Source organism: Aythya fuligula, chromosome 1 (assembly GCF_009819795.1).
Source record: "Aythya fuligula isolate bAytFul2 chromosome 1, bAytFul2.pri, whole genome shotgun sequence".
Taxonomy (NCBI): Eukaryota; Metazoa; Chordata; class Aves; order Anseriformes; family Anatidae; genus Aythya; species Aythya fuligula.
The window spans coordinates 185,261,633-185,281,373 of NC_045559.1; the positions used below are offsets into that span (position 1 = coordinate 185,261,633).

The following is a 19,741-nucleotide window of genomic DNA, read 5'->3' on the forward strand; positions in this document are numbered from 1 at the left end:
GGAACCTGCTAAAAGAAGGTCCCTGGAAAGACCTTAATTCTGTCCCCTGAGCTGTAGTGTCAGGATATGAACTGAAAATAACCCAAAATAACCCATAACTATTTCTGCCCCCACTTCCCAACCCCTTCATCATCCCAGCAAGACTGTGAGGTGGATGGGATTGGGGATGAATGGATTGCATGCCTGAAGCTGAGGAGTGGGCAGCAGGAACCAGGGGCCATGCAGCATTGCCACAAGCTGGTACCACTACCATGGAGACATCTCAGGACAGCACAATGTTCCTAACGCTCTGAGGTGGATGGATGGATGCATGTATCACAGTGGAGTTGCTGCTGATTTAACACAGAGAGATAAGAAGGGAATATTGCCTCCCATTGGGGCTTGGCCGTGGTGCAAAGATAGGGTCACATGAATTATTTTCTACAGAAACAGCTCTCTAGCACTACAGAGTGAGGAAGAAGCTTGTTGTGGATCTCAGTGAGGCAAAAATGAGAACTTTTTCTCAAAACTTCTGCAGAGAGAGAAAAAGCCTTGAACTACCATCACGAAAGTGCATGGCCAGACTCCCACCAGCTTCGGTGAAAGAGGAAGCAGGGCATGTGTGCATAGCAGTCTAATTGCATTTCTGCATTGTTTATGTCAGGGTATTAATAAAGGATTGAAAGGCAGAATCGTTAGGATGTGCTTGGATAGATTATCAGGGGAAACTAGATTTGGAACATCACTGAGGTATGTAAAATGAACAAGTAAAGAACAAATGTTAATTGTACTTAATTAGAAATGTACTGAACCACCCAAATTTAATTGTGGATGTCTGCAAACATTGATGCCCATTAGTTTGTCCACAGTGACTGTTTTTGTTCCCCATGCCACCTTCTATTTTCGGGAAGGGGAAGTCTGAGTCCTTAGAACTGGTAAAAGTAGGTCAGATGCCATTAATAAACAGGTAGTTCAAAAATGCCTTTGTTTAATTTGACATGTGGCCAGATCCTCAGCTCTAAATTCACACTGACTGAGGATCTGGCTGGTGGCCTTTGTGCCTTCCATTCCCTACTACAAGAAAATCCTCTTGCAGAGATCTGATAATGTAAAGGTACTTGAAATGGGTACATGAAAGAAAAAATGCTAGCTATTTCCTTATTCTGCTGCAGTTGTGGAAATGGGTTAGTGTAAATGAAAATCAGGCTCTGTGTTTTTCCCATACTTTTCCAAAAATGCAGAGGACCAGACAGGAGTGTACATTGTGGCAACACGGACTTGCAGAGAATCTGAAGCCTAAAGAAAGAGAGAAGTGAAAGTGTCTGATCTGCTTCAGACCAGCCAAGGAGTTTATTGCAGCATCTCATTCTTTACTTCCACGATGAGCCAGAAGTCACTGCTTGTTTGTGAACACCTCCTGTTCTCCGAAAACATCTAAAAGGACAGCATCCCTGTCCTCAGTCAATATTTTGGAAAAGATCTTTTTTTAATATTTTACTTACAAAATGCCATGTGAATCAGATCAGGCATATGTATGTGGATAAATAAACCCAGTAAATATACACTGTACACTAGGTACAGTTTGCCACAGTCTGTCCCCAGGGTAATGTAGTGAATGCACTGATGAATTCACCGTGCAGGCTGTAAATTTTATCAAAGGTTTCATTATGGGTCTTAGCTGAACCAGAAGATTAAGCTTTCCATTTTTGGTATTGATAATTTTCAAGTCACTTTAAATCATTTTTTTCCAAGTCCAATAGAAAATAGTTTAGCCAAAAATGTATTATATTGCTCAAGTAAACTTTTTCTTATTTTTTTTTTTTTAACTGGTTATTGATCAAACTTAAAATATAAGGACTACAGTAACATCCAGATAGTGACAAGTGTCTCTGCTTAGTATCATGTTTTAAAACCTGGTTCCCCTATCTTTTTTTTTCACTCATTTATTTTTTCCAGTTTCTTTTTCTGTGGTTCCCTTCACAGGGTGTTCTCTTGGCTTTACTGTGGACAGTCTGACACCCGTTCTTAAGGGAGAAGATGTGGGTCCGTGCAGGTGGTTGATCATTATTGCTTGGTCTTTTACTCAACGTGGGGCGGCAGCAGTGTCTGAGCCATGGGAACGTCCCAGCCTGTGGCCTTAAACCTCCTCCTGTGCTAGCAGGGGCTCTTGGCCGAGGAAGGCACAGGGTCAAGCTGTGTGTGCTTAGGAATGATTATAAATGGAGTGCTATTATTGGACTGAGTACACCTTTTACAAAAATATACAAACTTTAGCTAGCATCCTTTTTCCTTTTATGTCTATTCCTTTCAAAAACCCTTTGCAGAAGGCTTTGAACAGGCATGGTGTATGAGGTAAGATCATAGTCAGAAAGAAAAATATTCAGTTAAAAAATAGAAAACAGGGGTTAGGAGGGAACAGTCAGTTCTTGCAGTGCAGGGAGGTGACCAGTGAAGTTTTTCAGGAGCTGGTGCTGGGGTCTGTACTTGTCAACATGTTCAGAAATAACCTGGAAAAGGTGGTAAGGAGGTGACAGAGTTTGCTGATGATACTAAGTCATTCAGATTTGTAAGGATGAGGGCTGATTGCGAAGAAACGCAGAACTCTATGAATCTGAGTATGTGAGTGATAAAGTGGCAGATGAAGTCCGCTGAAGATAAAAGGGCATGATGTACAGAGGAAAAAGCAGTCTGACTTTCACACGTAAAATGATAAACCATTGTCTGATCATTAATAACACAAAGAAAAATATGAGCATTGTGGTATGCAGGTTTGTGAAAGCAATGGCAGTAAGGAGCAGCTCAAAAAAAAACAAATTGAGTGTTAGGAATTATAAGGCTGGCACTGTGTAGCATAACAAATAGTTGACTTGTTTGCTACACAGGAGATATCTACAGACTAGTGAAGGACATGTAGGTCTGAGGATCAGTTGTATATGCTTTTCCAGTTTAAGAAGTAGGGGCCATGAAATGAAACCAAGAGGACTGCGATTCAAAATGTAGAAAGGAGATGGTTGTTCGTGCAGTGGGTGGTTGATCTGTGAAACTCCTTGCCAGAGGATTTTGTGGGTTCTGAAAGTTTGACTGGTTTCAAAGGGAGGTTGCATGAAGTCCTAGAAGAGAAATCCACTGGGAGTTGCTTAAGAGTAGAAATGGCCTCCGACGCAGGAAGTTCTTAGGCTGATAAGAATTGGTGACTGGGGGAGTATTGGGAGGAAGTATCTGAAGTTAGTCCTGTTCTTACTCATCCCCAACCATCTGCTTATGGTCATTGTTGAGACAGGATATGGGGTAGATGGATCCTTGGTCTTATGTCCACGTCTGTCAGTATTTTCTCTTCCTGTTTTCCCTCTAATCAACTCCCCTCTCTCCTTAAAAATGTTTCCCTCCATTCTTTCTCATCCCTTCCTTGTTTTCTGCCTGCACTTCCAGTCCCTGGCTCCAGTCAGCCCAGAGTTGCTCTCAGACCCTTACTTGCAGTGAAGCTGAAAACAATCCATCTTTAAAAGCACAACCTCTGTGCAGCAACAGCCCTTTCATCTCTTCTGTTGATCACTGGGAAATGGAAAGGGTGTTCATTGTGCTTCCAGCTTGTCAGAAAGACAGGGAATATTAAGGACTGTGTAAACTGAATAGTAAAGAATTACCCTTTAATAGAGCCAAAAGGATCCAGTCAGGACAGCAAAGAAAAGGAAGGGAATTTCAGCATTATGATAAGGTGCTGGGGAGACCTGGATCTTGAGTGGGTGTAGATGTGAGGTCACGTCTCAAATTTGAGTGAGCTGTGAGGAGTGACCTGTGTATGGGAAATAACTTATGCCAGAAGGGTCTTAACAAAATCCCAGACTTTATATATAATGATCTTTTTCTGGAAATAGAAGCAGAGTAGACTTTGTATGTAGAGGCTTTGTGGTCTTTCCCTTTAGGTTTCTGACTGCTCATCCAAACTGGAGAAGCCCTCTTCCCTTCAGTACTACCACAGACTATTAAACTCAAACCATTTTTCCCAGCAAGAAGTCCTAGGTGCTTGTGAAAACTTCATGCTTTAATAACTCTGTAGTCCAGTCAGCATTCAGCTCCTCCATGGAGAAAATAGCTGGTGAGAGAAAGTGGAGGCTGAGTCATGGTGACCATATGGGAGACGAGAGTGATTTCAGCCTAGCAATGGAGGGAAAGGAGGTGGACAAGAAGGAAGGAAGGAAGGCTTGGCTGAAATTTTGATCATACTCTGTGTCCACGAAGACTGCTAAACAGTGTGAAGCAGGAAACACAGGGTCAAGAAGCAAAATATAATTATCTGATAACAAACTCAAGGTGAGAAAATTTCAGGTTACCTCGGGATATGCAAAAATCCTGAAAAACTACATCCAAATGCTGTCATGTTCCCTAATGTTCAGAGGTCTCAAGTATTGGCAAAGGAGTTGAAAGTAAAATGTGTTTTCTATTTTTTTGTTGTCAATGGCTGGTGTTCAGGTTGCTCAGCTCTGCAGATGTAGAAGTGTTGGGTCTTTGTGTGTTTTGTTTTTTTTTTGTTTGTTTGTTTGTTTGTATGGTCTGGTTTTATTTTTTTGTTTTGTTTTGTTGTCCCCTGTGGGAATGCATGCATGGGCTGATGAAGGGCTGAAAGGTGGGACAGGTAAGACTGCTGCTGATCTTCCTGCTTCCTTTGAGAAAAGTCAGATCAATTGGCTTTCTGTGGCAGCACACTGAAGTAGTTCAGGACAAGCTGTAATGTTTGGAAAGGATGAGTGTGAAAGGGAAGCACCATGCATTAATCTGGTTACATGTAGATTACAACAGAAAAGGCAGTGTGCAGACAGCAAACTTTCTTTTTCCATAGTCACGGTGGTATGCAACAAGGTCATGCATGTCATATACCCGACTATTTCTAATGATGTAGTATGAAAGAGGCTCACCAGAAGGAGTGGGCATTCAGGACATCTGGGATCTTCCCAAGAGAATGAGCTTTCCCTCTATGTGTCCCCCTCAGTGGGGATGCAGAACATCCTATAAAACAGAAAATAACTCAGTCCTTGCTCTGGCAACTGTGCAGTACACAAGAATCTCAGTATGGCCTTATGCATAGAGGCTATTGAGAAATCCTCCAGTCACCCTGCATCTCATCAGTGAAAATCTCAGCACAGCTAATAATATCCTCGGCCACAAGTCTCCTCCTCTTCTGCTGACCGAGGATGAGGCGTGGCGATGGACCGTTACTGCTTTCTCAGGGTCATGAGAGTGTCTGACATGAAATGGGCTGGTGATGTCCCTTCTGTTCTTGGTGGGCAAGTGTTGACTCTGCAGTGGGCATAAGCAAGGGCCTGGGACAGTGAGAGCAGAGAGGCAAAAGTGTAAAGAATGAGATATGCAAAGAAGGAACCTGTGCCACTATCAACACAGCTTCTTGTTTGGTATTCCTTGTTAAGCTCCTAAATAAATATAAATCAACATACAGTATGTGATATAAATACTATCCAATTCCTATCCTTTGTAGGTCTCCTCAAAACCCCTACATACAGGTGTCCCTGCCCATGGCAGTGGGGTTAGAATTAGATGATCCTTAAGATCCCTTCCAACCCAAGCCGTTCTGTGATTCTGTGATACTCGGTGTATGTGTGCATACCAGGGAAGGTGCTAGGGATGAATTCTCAATCTGTTTGGAGCTAACTGGAGCTTTTCCACCGAAAGCAGTGGGGCTGGTGTTTCAACCTGGAACTGGTTATTTTTGGCTGAAAGAGGGAGGGGATGTTTGTACCATGGCTCCTGAATCAACAAGCATGTTATCACGTTGCAGCCAAAGCAAGAGGGAGTGCGCTGGCGGGGAGCCAGCACATGTTCCCCCCTCCCCCAGAAAGCACGTTTCACAGCCCGTTCATGCTCCCTGTTACTATTTTCCCTCTCTTGTTTCCGGCCTCACCGTGATTCAGTGCTCCCAGGGACACGTGGCTACACCAGCCCGGTGCTACCAATCGCACAGCACCGAGCACCGAGGCACGGGGCAGGCGAGGCCTGGGTCATTCAGATTTTTTTTGATAACCTCCAAGTGGGAAGCAGTTCCTATATATTCTTTACAATTCCAGGAATTTCCAGAGTTCCTGTCTTGTAGTTAGTGTCGTCATCACCGTGTCTTGAGAGACGTGCGTCAGCTCAACCTGAATTCGTAATAACGCCTCCCTGCTGCTGCTAGGAATTGATCGCTGCCCTAAAAAGGAATAGGTGATGAGAAAATAAATATTCCTGGTGTTAATCATTCTTGAAAATAGCCACGGTCGGTGACAGTAGGGCTTCCTCTTGCTCCTAGCACAGGCATGATTGCCAAATACTACTCAATAAGTAAGAGCTTGACTGAGGCTGTGGTAGCATTGCCAAAATGAACATTAGGGAATTGGATGGCATTGCACGTGAGGGAAGGATTGCAAAGGCATCATGTAGGAGGACTTGAGGGGAGGAGCTGAAATGATGAGAAGACTGAAGTCATTATTTTTCCAGCTGAAATGGGGGTCAGGGTTGTTATGCTGGTATTTGTCACTCTTTTAGCACTGTTTCCAGAGTGGGGAAGAAGATGTGTCTGGACACAAGCTGGGTGTAGGGCTCTCATTTAGGACTCTGCAAATATGGAAATTCAAATCTGTCCTGTGAATCATCAAAGAAGCCCTTTTCCCCAGCTCCCAGGCTCTGCTGCAGATTGCTGGGGTGACAAGAACACGACTTTTATTTGGAGACCAGCAGTTTCACAGACAGCACTTCAGCTTGAAGCTGGTTTGTAGTTTCACTCCCGTGAAATATATCAAGATGACATGAAGTACACTCTTACCCTGGAAACTTTTCCCCATCAATGGTTATAAATATACCACACTATTGTGCTTGGCATGCTGTATGCTAATAGAGGTGAGGGCTCTGAAACTCATTAGGAAAGGGAATGGGCTGCGGAGCAGAGCGAGGACAGCGTGAAGCTGAGGTTGATAACCATGGCCTTGTCCAGAATAGGCCATGGGAGTTTTCTTATCTCACTTTGGCAGGAGGTGCTGTTAGCTTCCTGTGCGAAATCAGGAGCATATGCTGCTTTCCTCTTGTTGTTTGGCTTCCTCCGCTACACAAGACGGTTCCCAGCACTGTGATTATCTTTGCATCTTCAAACATGGCACACTCTGCTTCCTCAAGGGCTTGATGTATTCTTGAGAAGCAGGCTGGCTCCCCTCCCCCCGGCCGCTTCTCCAGGGCCCCTCTGGGTGCCAGCGTCGCACACCGCAGACCTTTTTTAAAGCCCAGATTACTTCTGGCTGCATAACCACCCTTTGCCCTCCCAGAAAAGGGTAAACTCCCAAAGCTGGAAGGGTCCACGAGGGCCTCAGGGCATCCCTTTTGGAGCGCCAGGAGCATCCCCTGCCGAGCAGCGCTGACCCCTCCCCTGGCCCCCGCGCTGGGCTTCTTCCGAAATCCGCAGGAGGATTAATGGCTCCTGTTTTTTCACAGATGAATAGCCTGCTTCTCAAGCTGTTGACACAAAGGACCCGAGCGTGCCTGTGCGGGTGGGTGTGTTTGTGCACCCGTGCACACTGGCGAACGCACAAGCGAGCACGCACACAGGCACATGTAAAAAAACACTTAGAGGAGGTGGGGGGGGGACACTCGATCGCTCAGAGCCTCCTGGCACTCAAGCAGAGCATCAGAGCTGGATTACTGCGATCTGAGATTACACAATATTTATAAACACACCTTTGCACGCACACAGCCTTTGCTTTTACTATACAGGCTCTCTGCATGTGCAGGGTTGCAAGCACGAAGTAGGAACGTGTAGCTGGAAAACAGGTGTAAGAGCTGCTTATAAATGTGCTGGCAGATACTAGCTTGTTTATCAGCCGCTGTGCACACTGTGTGCTTTTTCATTAACCTGGCGGTAACCCTGCCGCAAACTTTCCTGAATATGCAAAGCAATGAGGCTCATCCCATCAACAAACCATTTCAGGAACACAGGCACTTGGGAGATGTCTGGAGCGAGATTCAGATATCCAAAATTCAGTGGAATTTCATTGCAAACACTGGCAGTTCTTGCTACAAGTAGGATGACCTTGCTCTTTTACTGAGTTGATAGCTTTGAGTTACTTTTAAGACATAGAAATACCTATCTGATGTTGTGTGAGGACACACAAATCAATTATATGAGCTGGAAGATAATTACGTATTTTGATTCCAGCCAGGGTACTTTTTTTTTTTTTTTTTTCTTCTTCTCTACTTTTTTCCAAGCATCTGTACTTAACACAAACATCTGATTTGATGACTACATCTAAGTGCCGCAGAGCCTTTTCCCTTTCAGTCACAAAATGCCTGTTGTTAAGAGCTGAAGGCAGGTCAGGAGACAGGGCTCTTAATCCTTCCCGTTTGTCACTTGCTCGACTCTACCTGCTGCTGCTGCCTGGAGTGGTGACTTTGTGTGGCACCACTGGCAGCAAGTAGAGGAAGGATGGCTGAGTAATAACCCCAGCAACCCGCTCAGGAGCCTGGAAGTCTGCTGGTGTGTTTTGAGGTTAAAGTGAGAGCGCTTGGCAGCTGGGGAGGGAAAGCATCTGGTTCGGCATCCAAAGGGATGAGTCTGAGCCTTGTCCTAAACTTTGCCTGGCAGCCACTCTGAAACTGATTTGCAAACACTTGCTGAGCCAGCAGACCGTGCAGGTGAAGTGGCATGGGACGAGAGCAGTCCCATCTCCCACTGTGCACTGTGGGCTGTTAGATAATGTAGTCACAGCTTGATTTGGACTCCTTTTTTTTTATTATTATTATTAAAACCATGGACAACAGCTATTAAGTGTATTCGATTTTCTCCTACAATTGCATTAACATCGTAATCAGCAGTTTGGAGTTAATACGGTATGTGAAGGCAGTGGAGCTCACGTATGTGCCTGCAGGGCTAATATTTCATCTAGTGGTTTACATGTGTTTTTCTTGTTATTGTGATGTTATTGTAATTATGATGGTGGCTTGTATTATGGTATTAATGAGTAATCAGCACCCCATTGTGCTAGGCATCGACAAAGACATAGCACTGTCCTCATCCCTATGACACTGCAACCTAAATATATACAGTCCTTTTCAAGGAATTATGAAAAAAAATATAACAATAACTAAGCCTAAGGCTGCAGAGCTGCAAGAAATGAGATTGGAGATGTCTTTCAGACATACATAGGCTGTTTCTGAATATGCATTATACCTTCTTTCTGTCCTTTATGAAAATGTGTCTCAGTAAAGACTTTTATTGTAAAAAGCGCAGATCTTCAACGTTGCAAGAAACACAAATTCATTCTGTGCAGAAAAATACCAGTTCCATCTGTTTGAAAGGATGAACATTTTTTAAATGACTTAGTATGAATGAAATGAGATAGTGGGGTGTCTGTCTTCCTGTACAGAGATTGTCCAAATATCTAGGCACAAGGATACACCTTTGATACTGCCTATTTGTGTGTCTGTGGCACCGGCATGCTGAAATAACTTCTGATATCTGCTATGGTGTGGAAATGTTAATGGTTTACCAACATTATCATGTCTTCTGTGTTCAAGTCCTGTTACAAAAACAGACTTTTTCAAGCATTAAATGTGATAAATAAATGGCATCTACCTTTCTGAGTGACTTTTAAAACATTTTTTCCCTTCTGAATGCATCAACTCTCTTAATGCTGCTGTCTTTCATGCACCCTGGACTCAACAATCATGTATTTGCTGTCTTTCATCCATCCTGACCTCAACAATCATGTGTTAGAAGGTGGCTTTTAAACCAGTCTAGAGTAAGTGGTTGTGTGTGTAGGGCTTCCTTGCCATGATATTTCTCCCTGTTCTCTCTCCATGCACCAATGACCATGACCCGCTCCTGATTTTTGGCTTTTTCATCTCCCTGAGACTCTCAATGCATGTTAAGAATTTGGATGCAGATTCATGTAGTTTGTGCTAATGATTACAGCTCTAGTTAGTTTACTTGTCGTCTTTTCTCTAAGCTGCAGTGTCTGCTAAGACACTGTTTGTTTTGATGCAATGCTGCACAATTAAAAACTAGCATGTAAAGTTAGTGTACCATTGATACTGTAAACAACACAAAGTTTAACCAAACTGCACATTTAGCTGAAGGGAAATGAACCTCATTCTTTGGTCGGTATTGCATCAGATGCTGTTATCCAGTCAGCAGCCCTCAAGGGTCATTTCTCCAAACAACTGATATACATGTCAGGACAACTTGATTATGGATACAACAGCTCTTGTCTTTCAAATACGTGGAAGATCAAAGGAACATATTGTATCAGAAAGAGCTTGACCCCGTTGAAGGGTTAAGCTCTACTGTTGAAGCTGGAATTGAACAAGCAACAACTCAATGTTGGATGAAAAGCAAAACTTGATATACTCAAAGAAAAGGGATGGACAGAATTTAAGAAGCATTCCAATGTGTTTATTTCCATGTGTACCAAATTAGGCTTTGGGAAACAAATTAGCTCTACCATGACCACACCTGAATGTTCTGATTATAAGCCAACTTGTTGTGTAAGGCAAAAACATTTTTCCTGATATTTCCATTCATTAACATGTCTTTGATATTTTTTTTCAGATAAAATGAACATTTAAATCCTTTCTATTGTTAGATATGGTTTTGTTTTGTCTTGTTTCACTAATTTGCAGGATTATGGTCATTTTTTTATTGTTTATTTTGTAATCATTGAATCACAGTATTGATATTTTGCCATTTTGTAAGCAGAGCTAAAAACAAATCAGAAATGAAAGGTTGCATTATTTTTTTCATAACAAAAAGGACCTGCACATATTTAAATGGCACCCAATTCTTTAAGGAATAGATCTTGAAACAAATATATGTTGTCTTGATTTTAGGACTCAAAATAATATAAACTCATCTTTGAAGCCAAAACTGGACCACTACAATGGCTGAAAACTTAAGAGGATTGGAAATGGCACACTGTTCTCACACAGTCTTATATCTAGGCTTGGATTGTAAATTCTGACCTCCCAGTCTATAGTTGGTTAAATGTTGACACAGACTCTAGAAATGTAATATACTGCGGGCAGCTGTGGAAATGAATCCAACCATCAGGGTTCAAACCTCAAGATTTTTTGAAGTGTAGCCATTCCATTCTTGCATGGTGATCACAACACCTGCAGATTCCCCAGATGATCACTCTTTCCAGAAAAATTCTTTTGGTTTATGTGTTGTATGCTTCAGTCTATCACCAAATCAATAAAAACTCACTTCACTTTTTTGTCTTCAGGCATGGTTTTTGCTCTTATACTGAAGGATCTTTCAACGTGAAAGCTGGCAGCCACATAGGAAACAGGATCCAGAGCATCACTGAACGAACAGCTATAATAGAGGGCAAAAATAAGGTATGAGTCCTAGGCACAAATAACCTTTCTGTATGACAGCATCAGCTGTAAAGGTGCTTTAAGATGCTATTGATGTAACAGTGAGTAAGCCAGTATTTTTATATGAAGACCTACATAAATGTAAGTAACTTCCACACCAGCAGTGATGGAGATTTGGTATTAACCTGCTGAGATGTAGAGATGTACTTTTTTCGGCATGCTGTCATATTAAGGTAAGTGATATGCCAGGGATTCAGTATGTTTGGCTTTCTCAGAGCTGGCCTGCTGTATCTTGGGGCACCTCAGGAGGACAAGGGCAGGGTTCCAGACCATCTTTACTTCATTTTGTGCCATTGCACAATTTCCTGTTGTTTTTCCTATGAGAGTAAAACAATTTACTCTCATTTGAAAGTTTATTCACAGATGTGGTCCTAGATTATTAGATGACCAAGTCTTTTCTTGCAATAAAAAATTTAAAGGGCCAAATGAATCCAGATTTAAGAAGCAAAGTTTAAGAGACATCTCATTCAGAGATTTCAGTCACCTCTGCATGGTGGGATTCATCTCGTCTGCATCAACTGTCTAAAAGTTAAGTGTCTAGTCCAGGTCAAACATCCTTTCATGGGCCATGGGGAGATGTAGGCACTTTTGAAGGGTGATAAGGCCAGTCATGTCATTGTCCAACATGGGAAGGAAAGCCAGTGAGATGACCTTGCCGTGTCATGGAGAGCTATCCATCCAACCTTTCAATCAAGATATTTTTCCCCTACCTTATTCTAGGCCTGTCATTTCTAAGGATGCTGAAAATCTTCTTGTAATTCTAAGGACACCAGGGATGTAGGTGTACTTTCCCTGATGTCTTCCTTCAGGTTTTTTTTTTTTGCATGTGAAAATGGATATAAACTGTAACTACTCTTACGTTAGGGCCCTTTCACACACCGTGGAATAAATAGGGCTGTGCATGAAGCCAAGATTCAGGCCTGGAACTGCATTTTCTCCTGCTGTTGTATTATTTAGAAAGTACCACAGGTGTTCATGGCACAGGTCCAGCGTACGGGAACAGGCTGGATCCCAGTGAGACGTTTGCTCTATTTAGCCGGCCACCTCCACATGCTTAGAGATCAAGGCAAAGATGGGAGAAAACAGCTTCCTAGGGGATACTATCGTAGGAAAGCACATGAAAAAAAAAAAAAAAAAAAAAAAAAAAAAAAAAGTGAAAAAAAGAGGGATTTGCAGGAGGAAAGGGAAATCATTTCAGGCACAGGAAGACAAAGCCTATTCCAAAGGGGGAATTATGAACAAAAGCCCATGAGAACCCGGTAATTTTCCAGAAGACATCTAGGTATGCTGTGGGTGAAGCCCTACCTGCTCACAGGGTACAGAAGGAGCTGCCTAATGGCCAGACCTCATTCTCCTTGTGTGTTGTGTATTTTGGAGATAGCAGAAGAGGAGTGACTGAAATGTCAGACCGACTTCCAGTCAGCAGTGAAAAAATTCCTCCCCAGAGGAAGATGCTAATAATGGGTCCTTGCAGCAGAACTGCAGATTTTGTTTGAAGTCTTTGGCAAGCTGCCCCTCTTTTAAAAAAGGATGCCCAGAAATGAACCAAGGGATGATCTCTGAATGTGTTACATGGAAATTTTTACAGTGAAATGTAGCAGCTCTCCTGTTATTACTTGTCTTCATGCTGTTTAGTTCAGCTAAGAAAGGTCTGTCTTGTACTGCTTTATCCTTTTTTCTTCCTATGGGGAAGGGCAGGCGAGTGAAACAATCTGTTTGCCCATCTTTTTTAAGTGTACCTGGTTGTGGTGCTGTTAGGAAGAATGCAGCTTGAAGATAGATACTTCTGCCTGGCTTCTGCTTTGCATGCCATCCGTGCTGGAAATATGCATGTCATCTATAGTTTTCAAGTTCTTAGCTTGAAGTGAATTCTCTCTGCTTCTGAGAAATGCTTTTCAAAGGTTTCTTCATTTCTGCTGCTCTTCCGTAGCTTTTCAAGCACAGCTGGAATGCTATTGTAAGTAGAAAATGCTCTCTAAGCCTGGGTTCCTGGCCAAACAGTGAGTTGCATGATTTGTGTGCACACAGCTGCTCTAGAGCATCCAGGAATTTTTTTATTTATTTATTTTTTTTTCTGTGGGAGTCTATAGCTTTTCACTCTTTGCAGTCCAAGAGTCATTCTTGGTCTCCTGGAGCAAACTCCAAGGGACAGAGTTCAGACAAAACCCTTCCTCATGTGCTGGGGGTATTGTAAAACTGTTAATAGCACTGAGCTCACTGAATGCAGCACGTCATCACAAGCGTCTGGCTCTGATGAACTGCTACTGTGAGCAGTTCTGCTACTGCACACAGTTAAGAACAGCTCGCCGAGGCACTTCCACATCAATGGAGTCCTGCTATCTAAACAGAGTGTCTACCCCACTTCCACATCCGAGCATAGCAAGCATGGTACAAACAATCTCAAAGCTCAATGGGAACAACAAAGTAGTAGGAGACAAAGCAGTAGGAAATGGATGAAGAGTCTCAAAAAGTTACACTTTTGGGTTAGCATGAAAGCAGAAATGGGGGTGACCACCGGATGAGATTATTGTAATCAAGGAAAGAGATGAACAAGGAAAGGTCAAAAGGTTTCTTTTATCAATAAAGGTAGCCACTTTCACCTTGGTTAGAGACCTCATGCCAGTTCCTTAGTTTCCTGTATGTGCAGTATATGAATCCTTCCAAAAGTTGGCCTTTCTCTGCGGTAGGTTGATTGGATGTTTGTTTGTCTGTGGTTATCCAGGTAGCCACAAGTATATATTTAAAGTTAGAAATACTTCAAACCTCGTGTCTGTATGGTTAAAGTAACGCAGGAAGCCTGTTCTGCATTATTCTTCTGGTGACAGAGAAACCGTGACAACAGTGTTTTAGTAACATTTCCGCTGAAGCCTCTCTAAACAGACATTGAGAAACACAAGTAGCATAATGGAAGAAGTTTGTAACAGAAGTCATAATACTTGATCATAAAACAACTCCTGAAGTGATTTGATTTCCCCACCCAAATTTTCATTCTCTTTATTTTTGGACGTTTTTGGTGACTTCCTACAAAACTGACCTATTCTTAGGCTTATCATGTGAACAGATCTCAGGCACTCTCTTGTCATTCAACTGCTAAAAACCATCACTTCTCAGTGTTCCTACCCAAAGCTATCTCCTAACTATAGCTCAGGGCTAATATTGATTATGATTATGATTACTACTAGCCTGATCAGTGGTTTCTTAAAATGTTGACTTGTGAATGACCTGCCATAATGAGATGCAAAGAGCTCAGGTGTTCATTGGTACCACTGCAGTATATGCATATTCCCTCCTGTGTGTGCATTCATTAGATAAACCACACATTGGATAATCAACAGCTTTGAAAGAAGGAGGTAGTACTCCTTGTACAGGTATATCAGGGACAGGGAGTTGCAGGAGAGACTGGACAAAGATCCTGGGGGTGGAGAATGCACAGAAGATGGCTAAGAAGGTGGATTCAGATGTATGAGAGTAGGTGTTGGCCAAGAAGAAAGGATGAGAAAATCCAGGGAAGGAGATAGTAGACAGAAGGGCAGATGGGTATAAAGAATACTAATACATGAAGTTGTGCTTATTCATATATATATATACGTATGGCCTTTTTTTTTTTTTTTCCTATGCATAAATACCTAATACCTTACTGACACAAATTTTTAGTGGTCCCATCCTTTGCAAGTGATAAAGCCACCTGATTTTAGCACAAGTGGAAAGTAATGACCCTGTAAGAAGGTTCTACAAGACCAAAGCCAGGCTCGCACTTGTCCATCTCTGGTTTGGCTGGCAATAATGGGTCCTTCTAACACATGCTATCTGTGGGTAATGTTAGAAACTGTCACAACATCAAGGTGGAGAGTCAGTCCCTCTTGGACACGACCTATAAGGTGTAGCCTTGGAATATAGGACAACTCCATCTCTTCTGTGTCTTCTATGCCAAGCCCTAAGCTTCTAGCTCTCTCCGATGTCCCCTCCTTACTGATGAGATGAGGAAGTACATGTTCTGCTTGTCCTGAGTCCCCGTATGTGCCCTCTGACTAGCCCGTACACCCATGCTGATTGGCCAGCTGGTACCCAAAATAAAAGAAAGAGCAGTTTAGTTCATTACAGCAGCAGTTGTTTTAGTCTTTCTCCTCTACCCAACATATAGTTCCCATAAAACATAGGAGAACTTTTGAACTTTGAGATTATCTGTCAATTTTGGTTGAACGCAGGCAATGGGTTAAAAAATTACCGAGGACAGAGGAGTGGCAGACAGATGGATGGGCAGACAGTGTGATCTTCCTAGGAAGCCAGGCTAAAGATAGCACTGGGAGTGTAGCCTGCCTCTCTTTCAGCACATTGTAACTTCTCTTGAGGCCCTCCTGAGTGCTACTAGAAATTCTGTCAACACATTTAAATAGATGACTTGGAGGTGCCAGCAGAGCCTAGCACTTGGTGAGATTAAAACCAGGAGAACTTGGCACTTGCCTCTGCTGAGCTGCAACTCCTGAAACCCATTCCCTTCCTGGGTCTGTGGGGGAGGCGTGAATCTAATCTTGCTTTACTCTATGTACGGCCTGAGAAGGGGAACAGGAGGTGTCTGTGGTGGTGTGTAGTTGTCTGTAGGGCAACCTCCTTGTGAGTCAGAGGGATGCGTTCAGTCCCACGGCCTGCTCAAGAAGGAAACTGAAGCTCTACAGAGGGAAACTGAAGCTCTGCTTGCTTGTCTGACCTGGGGAAAGAAGTGTTATTCTGCACATATTCATGTCCTGCTACTGAAGATATTTTAGTGTTTATTCTGTGGCCATATTGGTGGTCCTGAAGATGAACCATGTTGTCCAGATGTTTTGCACTGGTGGTCCTTCCCAGCGTGAGGCATACAGATCATGTGTCTTTGGCATAAACAGAATAATCTGATGGTGTACTGCCAATATTTCAACATTTGTCTTCCTAAATAATGTTCCTTTAGCCAAAGATAAATCCAAGAGGGTGAGGAGATCATATTTTCATTTATTTCCTAGTTAGTACAACAGTCTCTGAATGGAGCATATATATGCACAGAGGCTTTCTAAGAGTCATGCTACCAACTGAAACCTCCACTTGCTTCACTGCCATCAGCTGAAGCAGTGGCAATCCTCTATCTAAGCTACTATGGGATGAGAGAAATTCAAGCAGACACTCCAGGAGAACCATCAGACTGCCCTGCCTCCAACCACAAAGACCACGCACACTGCTTTGCACTTTGTGTACACCCCCCAAGTCTTTTCCTCATCACTTTCCACCATGAGAAAATCTGTAACTTCCTCTTTCATCTCAGGGTGTCTGCTTTATGCCTCTTTTATTTGCTGGCAGAAGCAGCAGCAGTGAGTGATTCACTTCCCCAGGCTCTGAAATGGGCCTGTAGCAAAGTGCTTCAGCTGGGATGGGTGCAGGGAGGAGGCAGAAAGGATCGAAGCTTTGGTGGCAAATGGAGTTTGTGGACAGAGAAGAAGGCTCAACATGTCAGGCATGCCAGGAAGGATTTTTTCCTCTCTCTCTGATCATGGCAACTGGATTCAGACTTTTTGTGCATTATCTGGTTGCAAATCCATGGCCTGAAACTCTCTGTTGCAAAGAGAGACAACACAAGGCTGTGAAGACTTTTTCTCTTGTTCCTTTTGCAGCAATAGCTGTATAGGGAAACCACACAGAACAGACTGATCTCAACAGCTATAATTACTCAATAAACAGAATCATGCCACGCTTCGTTTTGTATACACCGCTTCTCTGGTGGGTTTTGGCTGGCATCCACAGTGCAGAACGCAGATTGCACCACTGGAGGGCTCACGACCTGCTCAAAGAGATGTTATCTTATCTTTATGACTAATTTATGAGCTCAAAGATTTACACAGAGACAATTTGTCTCTAAAATACTCTGTTATGTTGCAAAGTCAGCCTTGCTTTTTCTAGACACTATGGCTATCTCTGTATTAGTCAATAATAGGGCCTGTGTTCATTACATTTATCTCCCTTACCCTCCAAAGGTGGTGGTTACATGCAAGTTGCTAGTTGGGAATGTTCCTTAGCCTGTGCTCGAGGATTATTTGGGACAATGCAAGTTGTTCAAAACCAAAGCAATGCTGGGAACAAGGTAGAAGTATAAATCTCTGGGTTTCAGTGCCCAGGCAACATCACCTATCATCATTTAATATACAAGTAAAAGTATAATCTATTAGCACTCAAGCCAGTAATTATAGTCTATCTGCTAGAGTATGATTGTAAGAGATATTCTCAATGTAATAAAAGTAATAATCACATTGTAGTGGGTTGGAACAGTAAAATTCAGATTATTTTTTTCATTAAAAACTAATATCTGACAATGTCAGGACAAAATAAACTTTGATACCACCACCACTAATGATAATAATAATAATTATTATTATTAATATTATTATTAATAATAATTATTATTAATAATAATTATATTAATAATTATTATTATTAATGATAATAATAATATTATTATTATCTAGTAGTAGTAATAATTATTATTATTACTACTACTATTATTATCATTAATAATAATTATTATTAATAATAATAATTATTATTATTATTATTATTATTATTAATGATAATAATAGTAGTAGTAGTAGTAGTAATAACAATAATGTCCTGGAGTCAGAGAGGAAGACTCTCATTCTCCTTCAGTGTGCATTTTGGGTCACAGGTCATTGCTACCTGGGCAAAGGGGCCATGAGGTAATGTTGAGTGACATAAGAAAGAATGGTTTTGTTGTGGAAAGTCTGGGAATGGCAGAAGCAGTTCTTAGCCACCCACGTTGGCCCTCATACAGATGTTGTGGGACTTCCTTCCATCCCAAGTTAGTGTGGATGAAACAGCTGCAGGAATCCTGCCTCTGGACCCTGTGTCCACACTTTATTTAAAAACTGGAAGGAATTCAAAGAGAATGACGAAATACAGGCAGGGCTGGACCCATGCTTTATAATTAGGAATTCATAGAGGTCAGCCTACTGAATTTAGCCAAATTGTATGAATTCTTCTAAGGGCTGTAATTACCTATCTGGTATTACTAACCCTCCTTCAGAAGAGCCAAAAACGTAGATTAGAAAAATTCTAGCTGAAAATGAGATGCAATTTACTAGCAGAAAGGTAGCTGGCCATTGGCACGGCTTAACAGGGTAGAGGTGCTATTAGCATCATTTGTTGTTTTGATGTGGCCATAAGGCAGCTTTCTAAAACAAATACCTTGGCCAAAATTAAATGACTTGACTTCACCGTGTTTGCTTGCATAGGAGGAAAAGTATTAGACGTTTTCAAATAAATAATGTTTTTGGGAAAACAGAAGGTCTGTATTATTTAGGGGTACAGCAAGTAGTTTGGGGACTGCCATGAAGTCTCTGAGTAAGCGGCAGAAGCAGCCCAAATTCTCAGCCAGAGCTTATGTAAAAGTGTAGATAACTGGTCCTTATTTAGTACTGACTCACACTCTTGTGGTTTTCTCTGAGCTGCAGCAATCAGACCTAAAAGAATGTATTAATTACAGAGAAATTATTTCAAAGATTTTTAGAAAAGCCAAACAGTTCCAAGCAACAGGATTCCATGGCCACACAATTTCCTTTCATCATTGTCCCAGTTCTGCCCATAACTCCAGTCAGAACACGTTTTACCAAAGAACTAAAATGGGGACAGAAAGACAGAAAATTGAGCTACTGTTGTATCTCAGAGCAAGTCCTAATGCTGAGCCCCCTATGCATGCCCCATGTCTCAGTTCCATATCAGAATGACACCTCAGCTGCCTGTGCATAACTTTCTTCTCTCACTTAGTGCCCAAGACATTAGACCATGGCTTTCCATCACCATGAAGGTATAACTCTTACTATTACAATGTTTTGTTTTGTTCTTTCTTTTGTCCTCTGGCCTTCCAAAGTCTCATCTTGCAAGTTATATTACTTTGTGAAAATATGTGTGAACCTCTTAAGATGGTGCTAGAGTGCAATGTAAAGAAACTCAACATATTATTACTTAATAAAAGAAGTAGTAAATCCAAGAAGAGGAGATAGTCCAAAAGAGGATGAGTAAACCTCTCCTTTGCCTCTGTCATTTCTCACCTAACACTTACAGGAGAAAATGAAAGAGAAATCAAATGCACGTAGTGCCAAACCTCTTTTTCCCAGTGTTATCCAACTGCCTGAGGCATTCCTCATCCATTCCCTTTGCAGTCATGGCTGCCCTACAGGCTGGTTGTTTCCTCAGGCAGACCACGTTGTGTCATGTTTAATGTTTTGTAGCTTATCATCACATCAGCACCAAGAGATAAATCAACCTGAGAGATACATTCAAAGATTTTTGGCTATGACAGCTCTGATAATATAATGGT

At 42.1% G+C, this 19,741-nt stretch overlaps 1 protein-coding gene across 2 annotated transcripts in view; it reads left to right on the top strand.

The window, feature by feature from the left end:
• FLT1 (fms related receptor tyrosine kinase 1) overlaps window positions 1–19,741 on the top strand; it is a 106,948-nt gene that overhangs the window by 41,698 nt on the left and 45,509 nt on the right. For both annotated transcript variants that reach the window (XM_032192426.1, XM_032192434.1), the window contains exon 11: window positions 11,235–11,349. In XM_032192426.1, coding sequence (XP_032048317.1) covers window positions 11,235–11,349 — 115 coding nt within the window. The remainder of the gene's footprint in view (window positions 1–11,234; window positions 11,350–19,741) is intronic.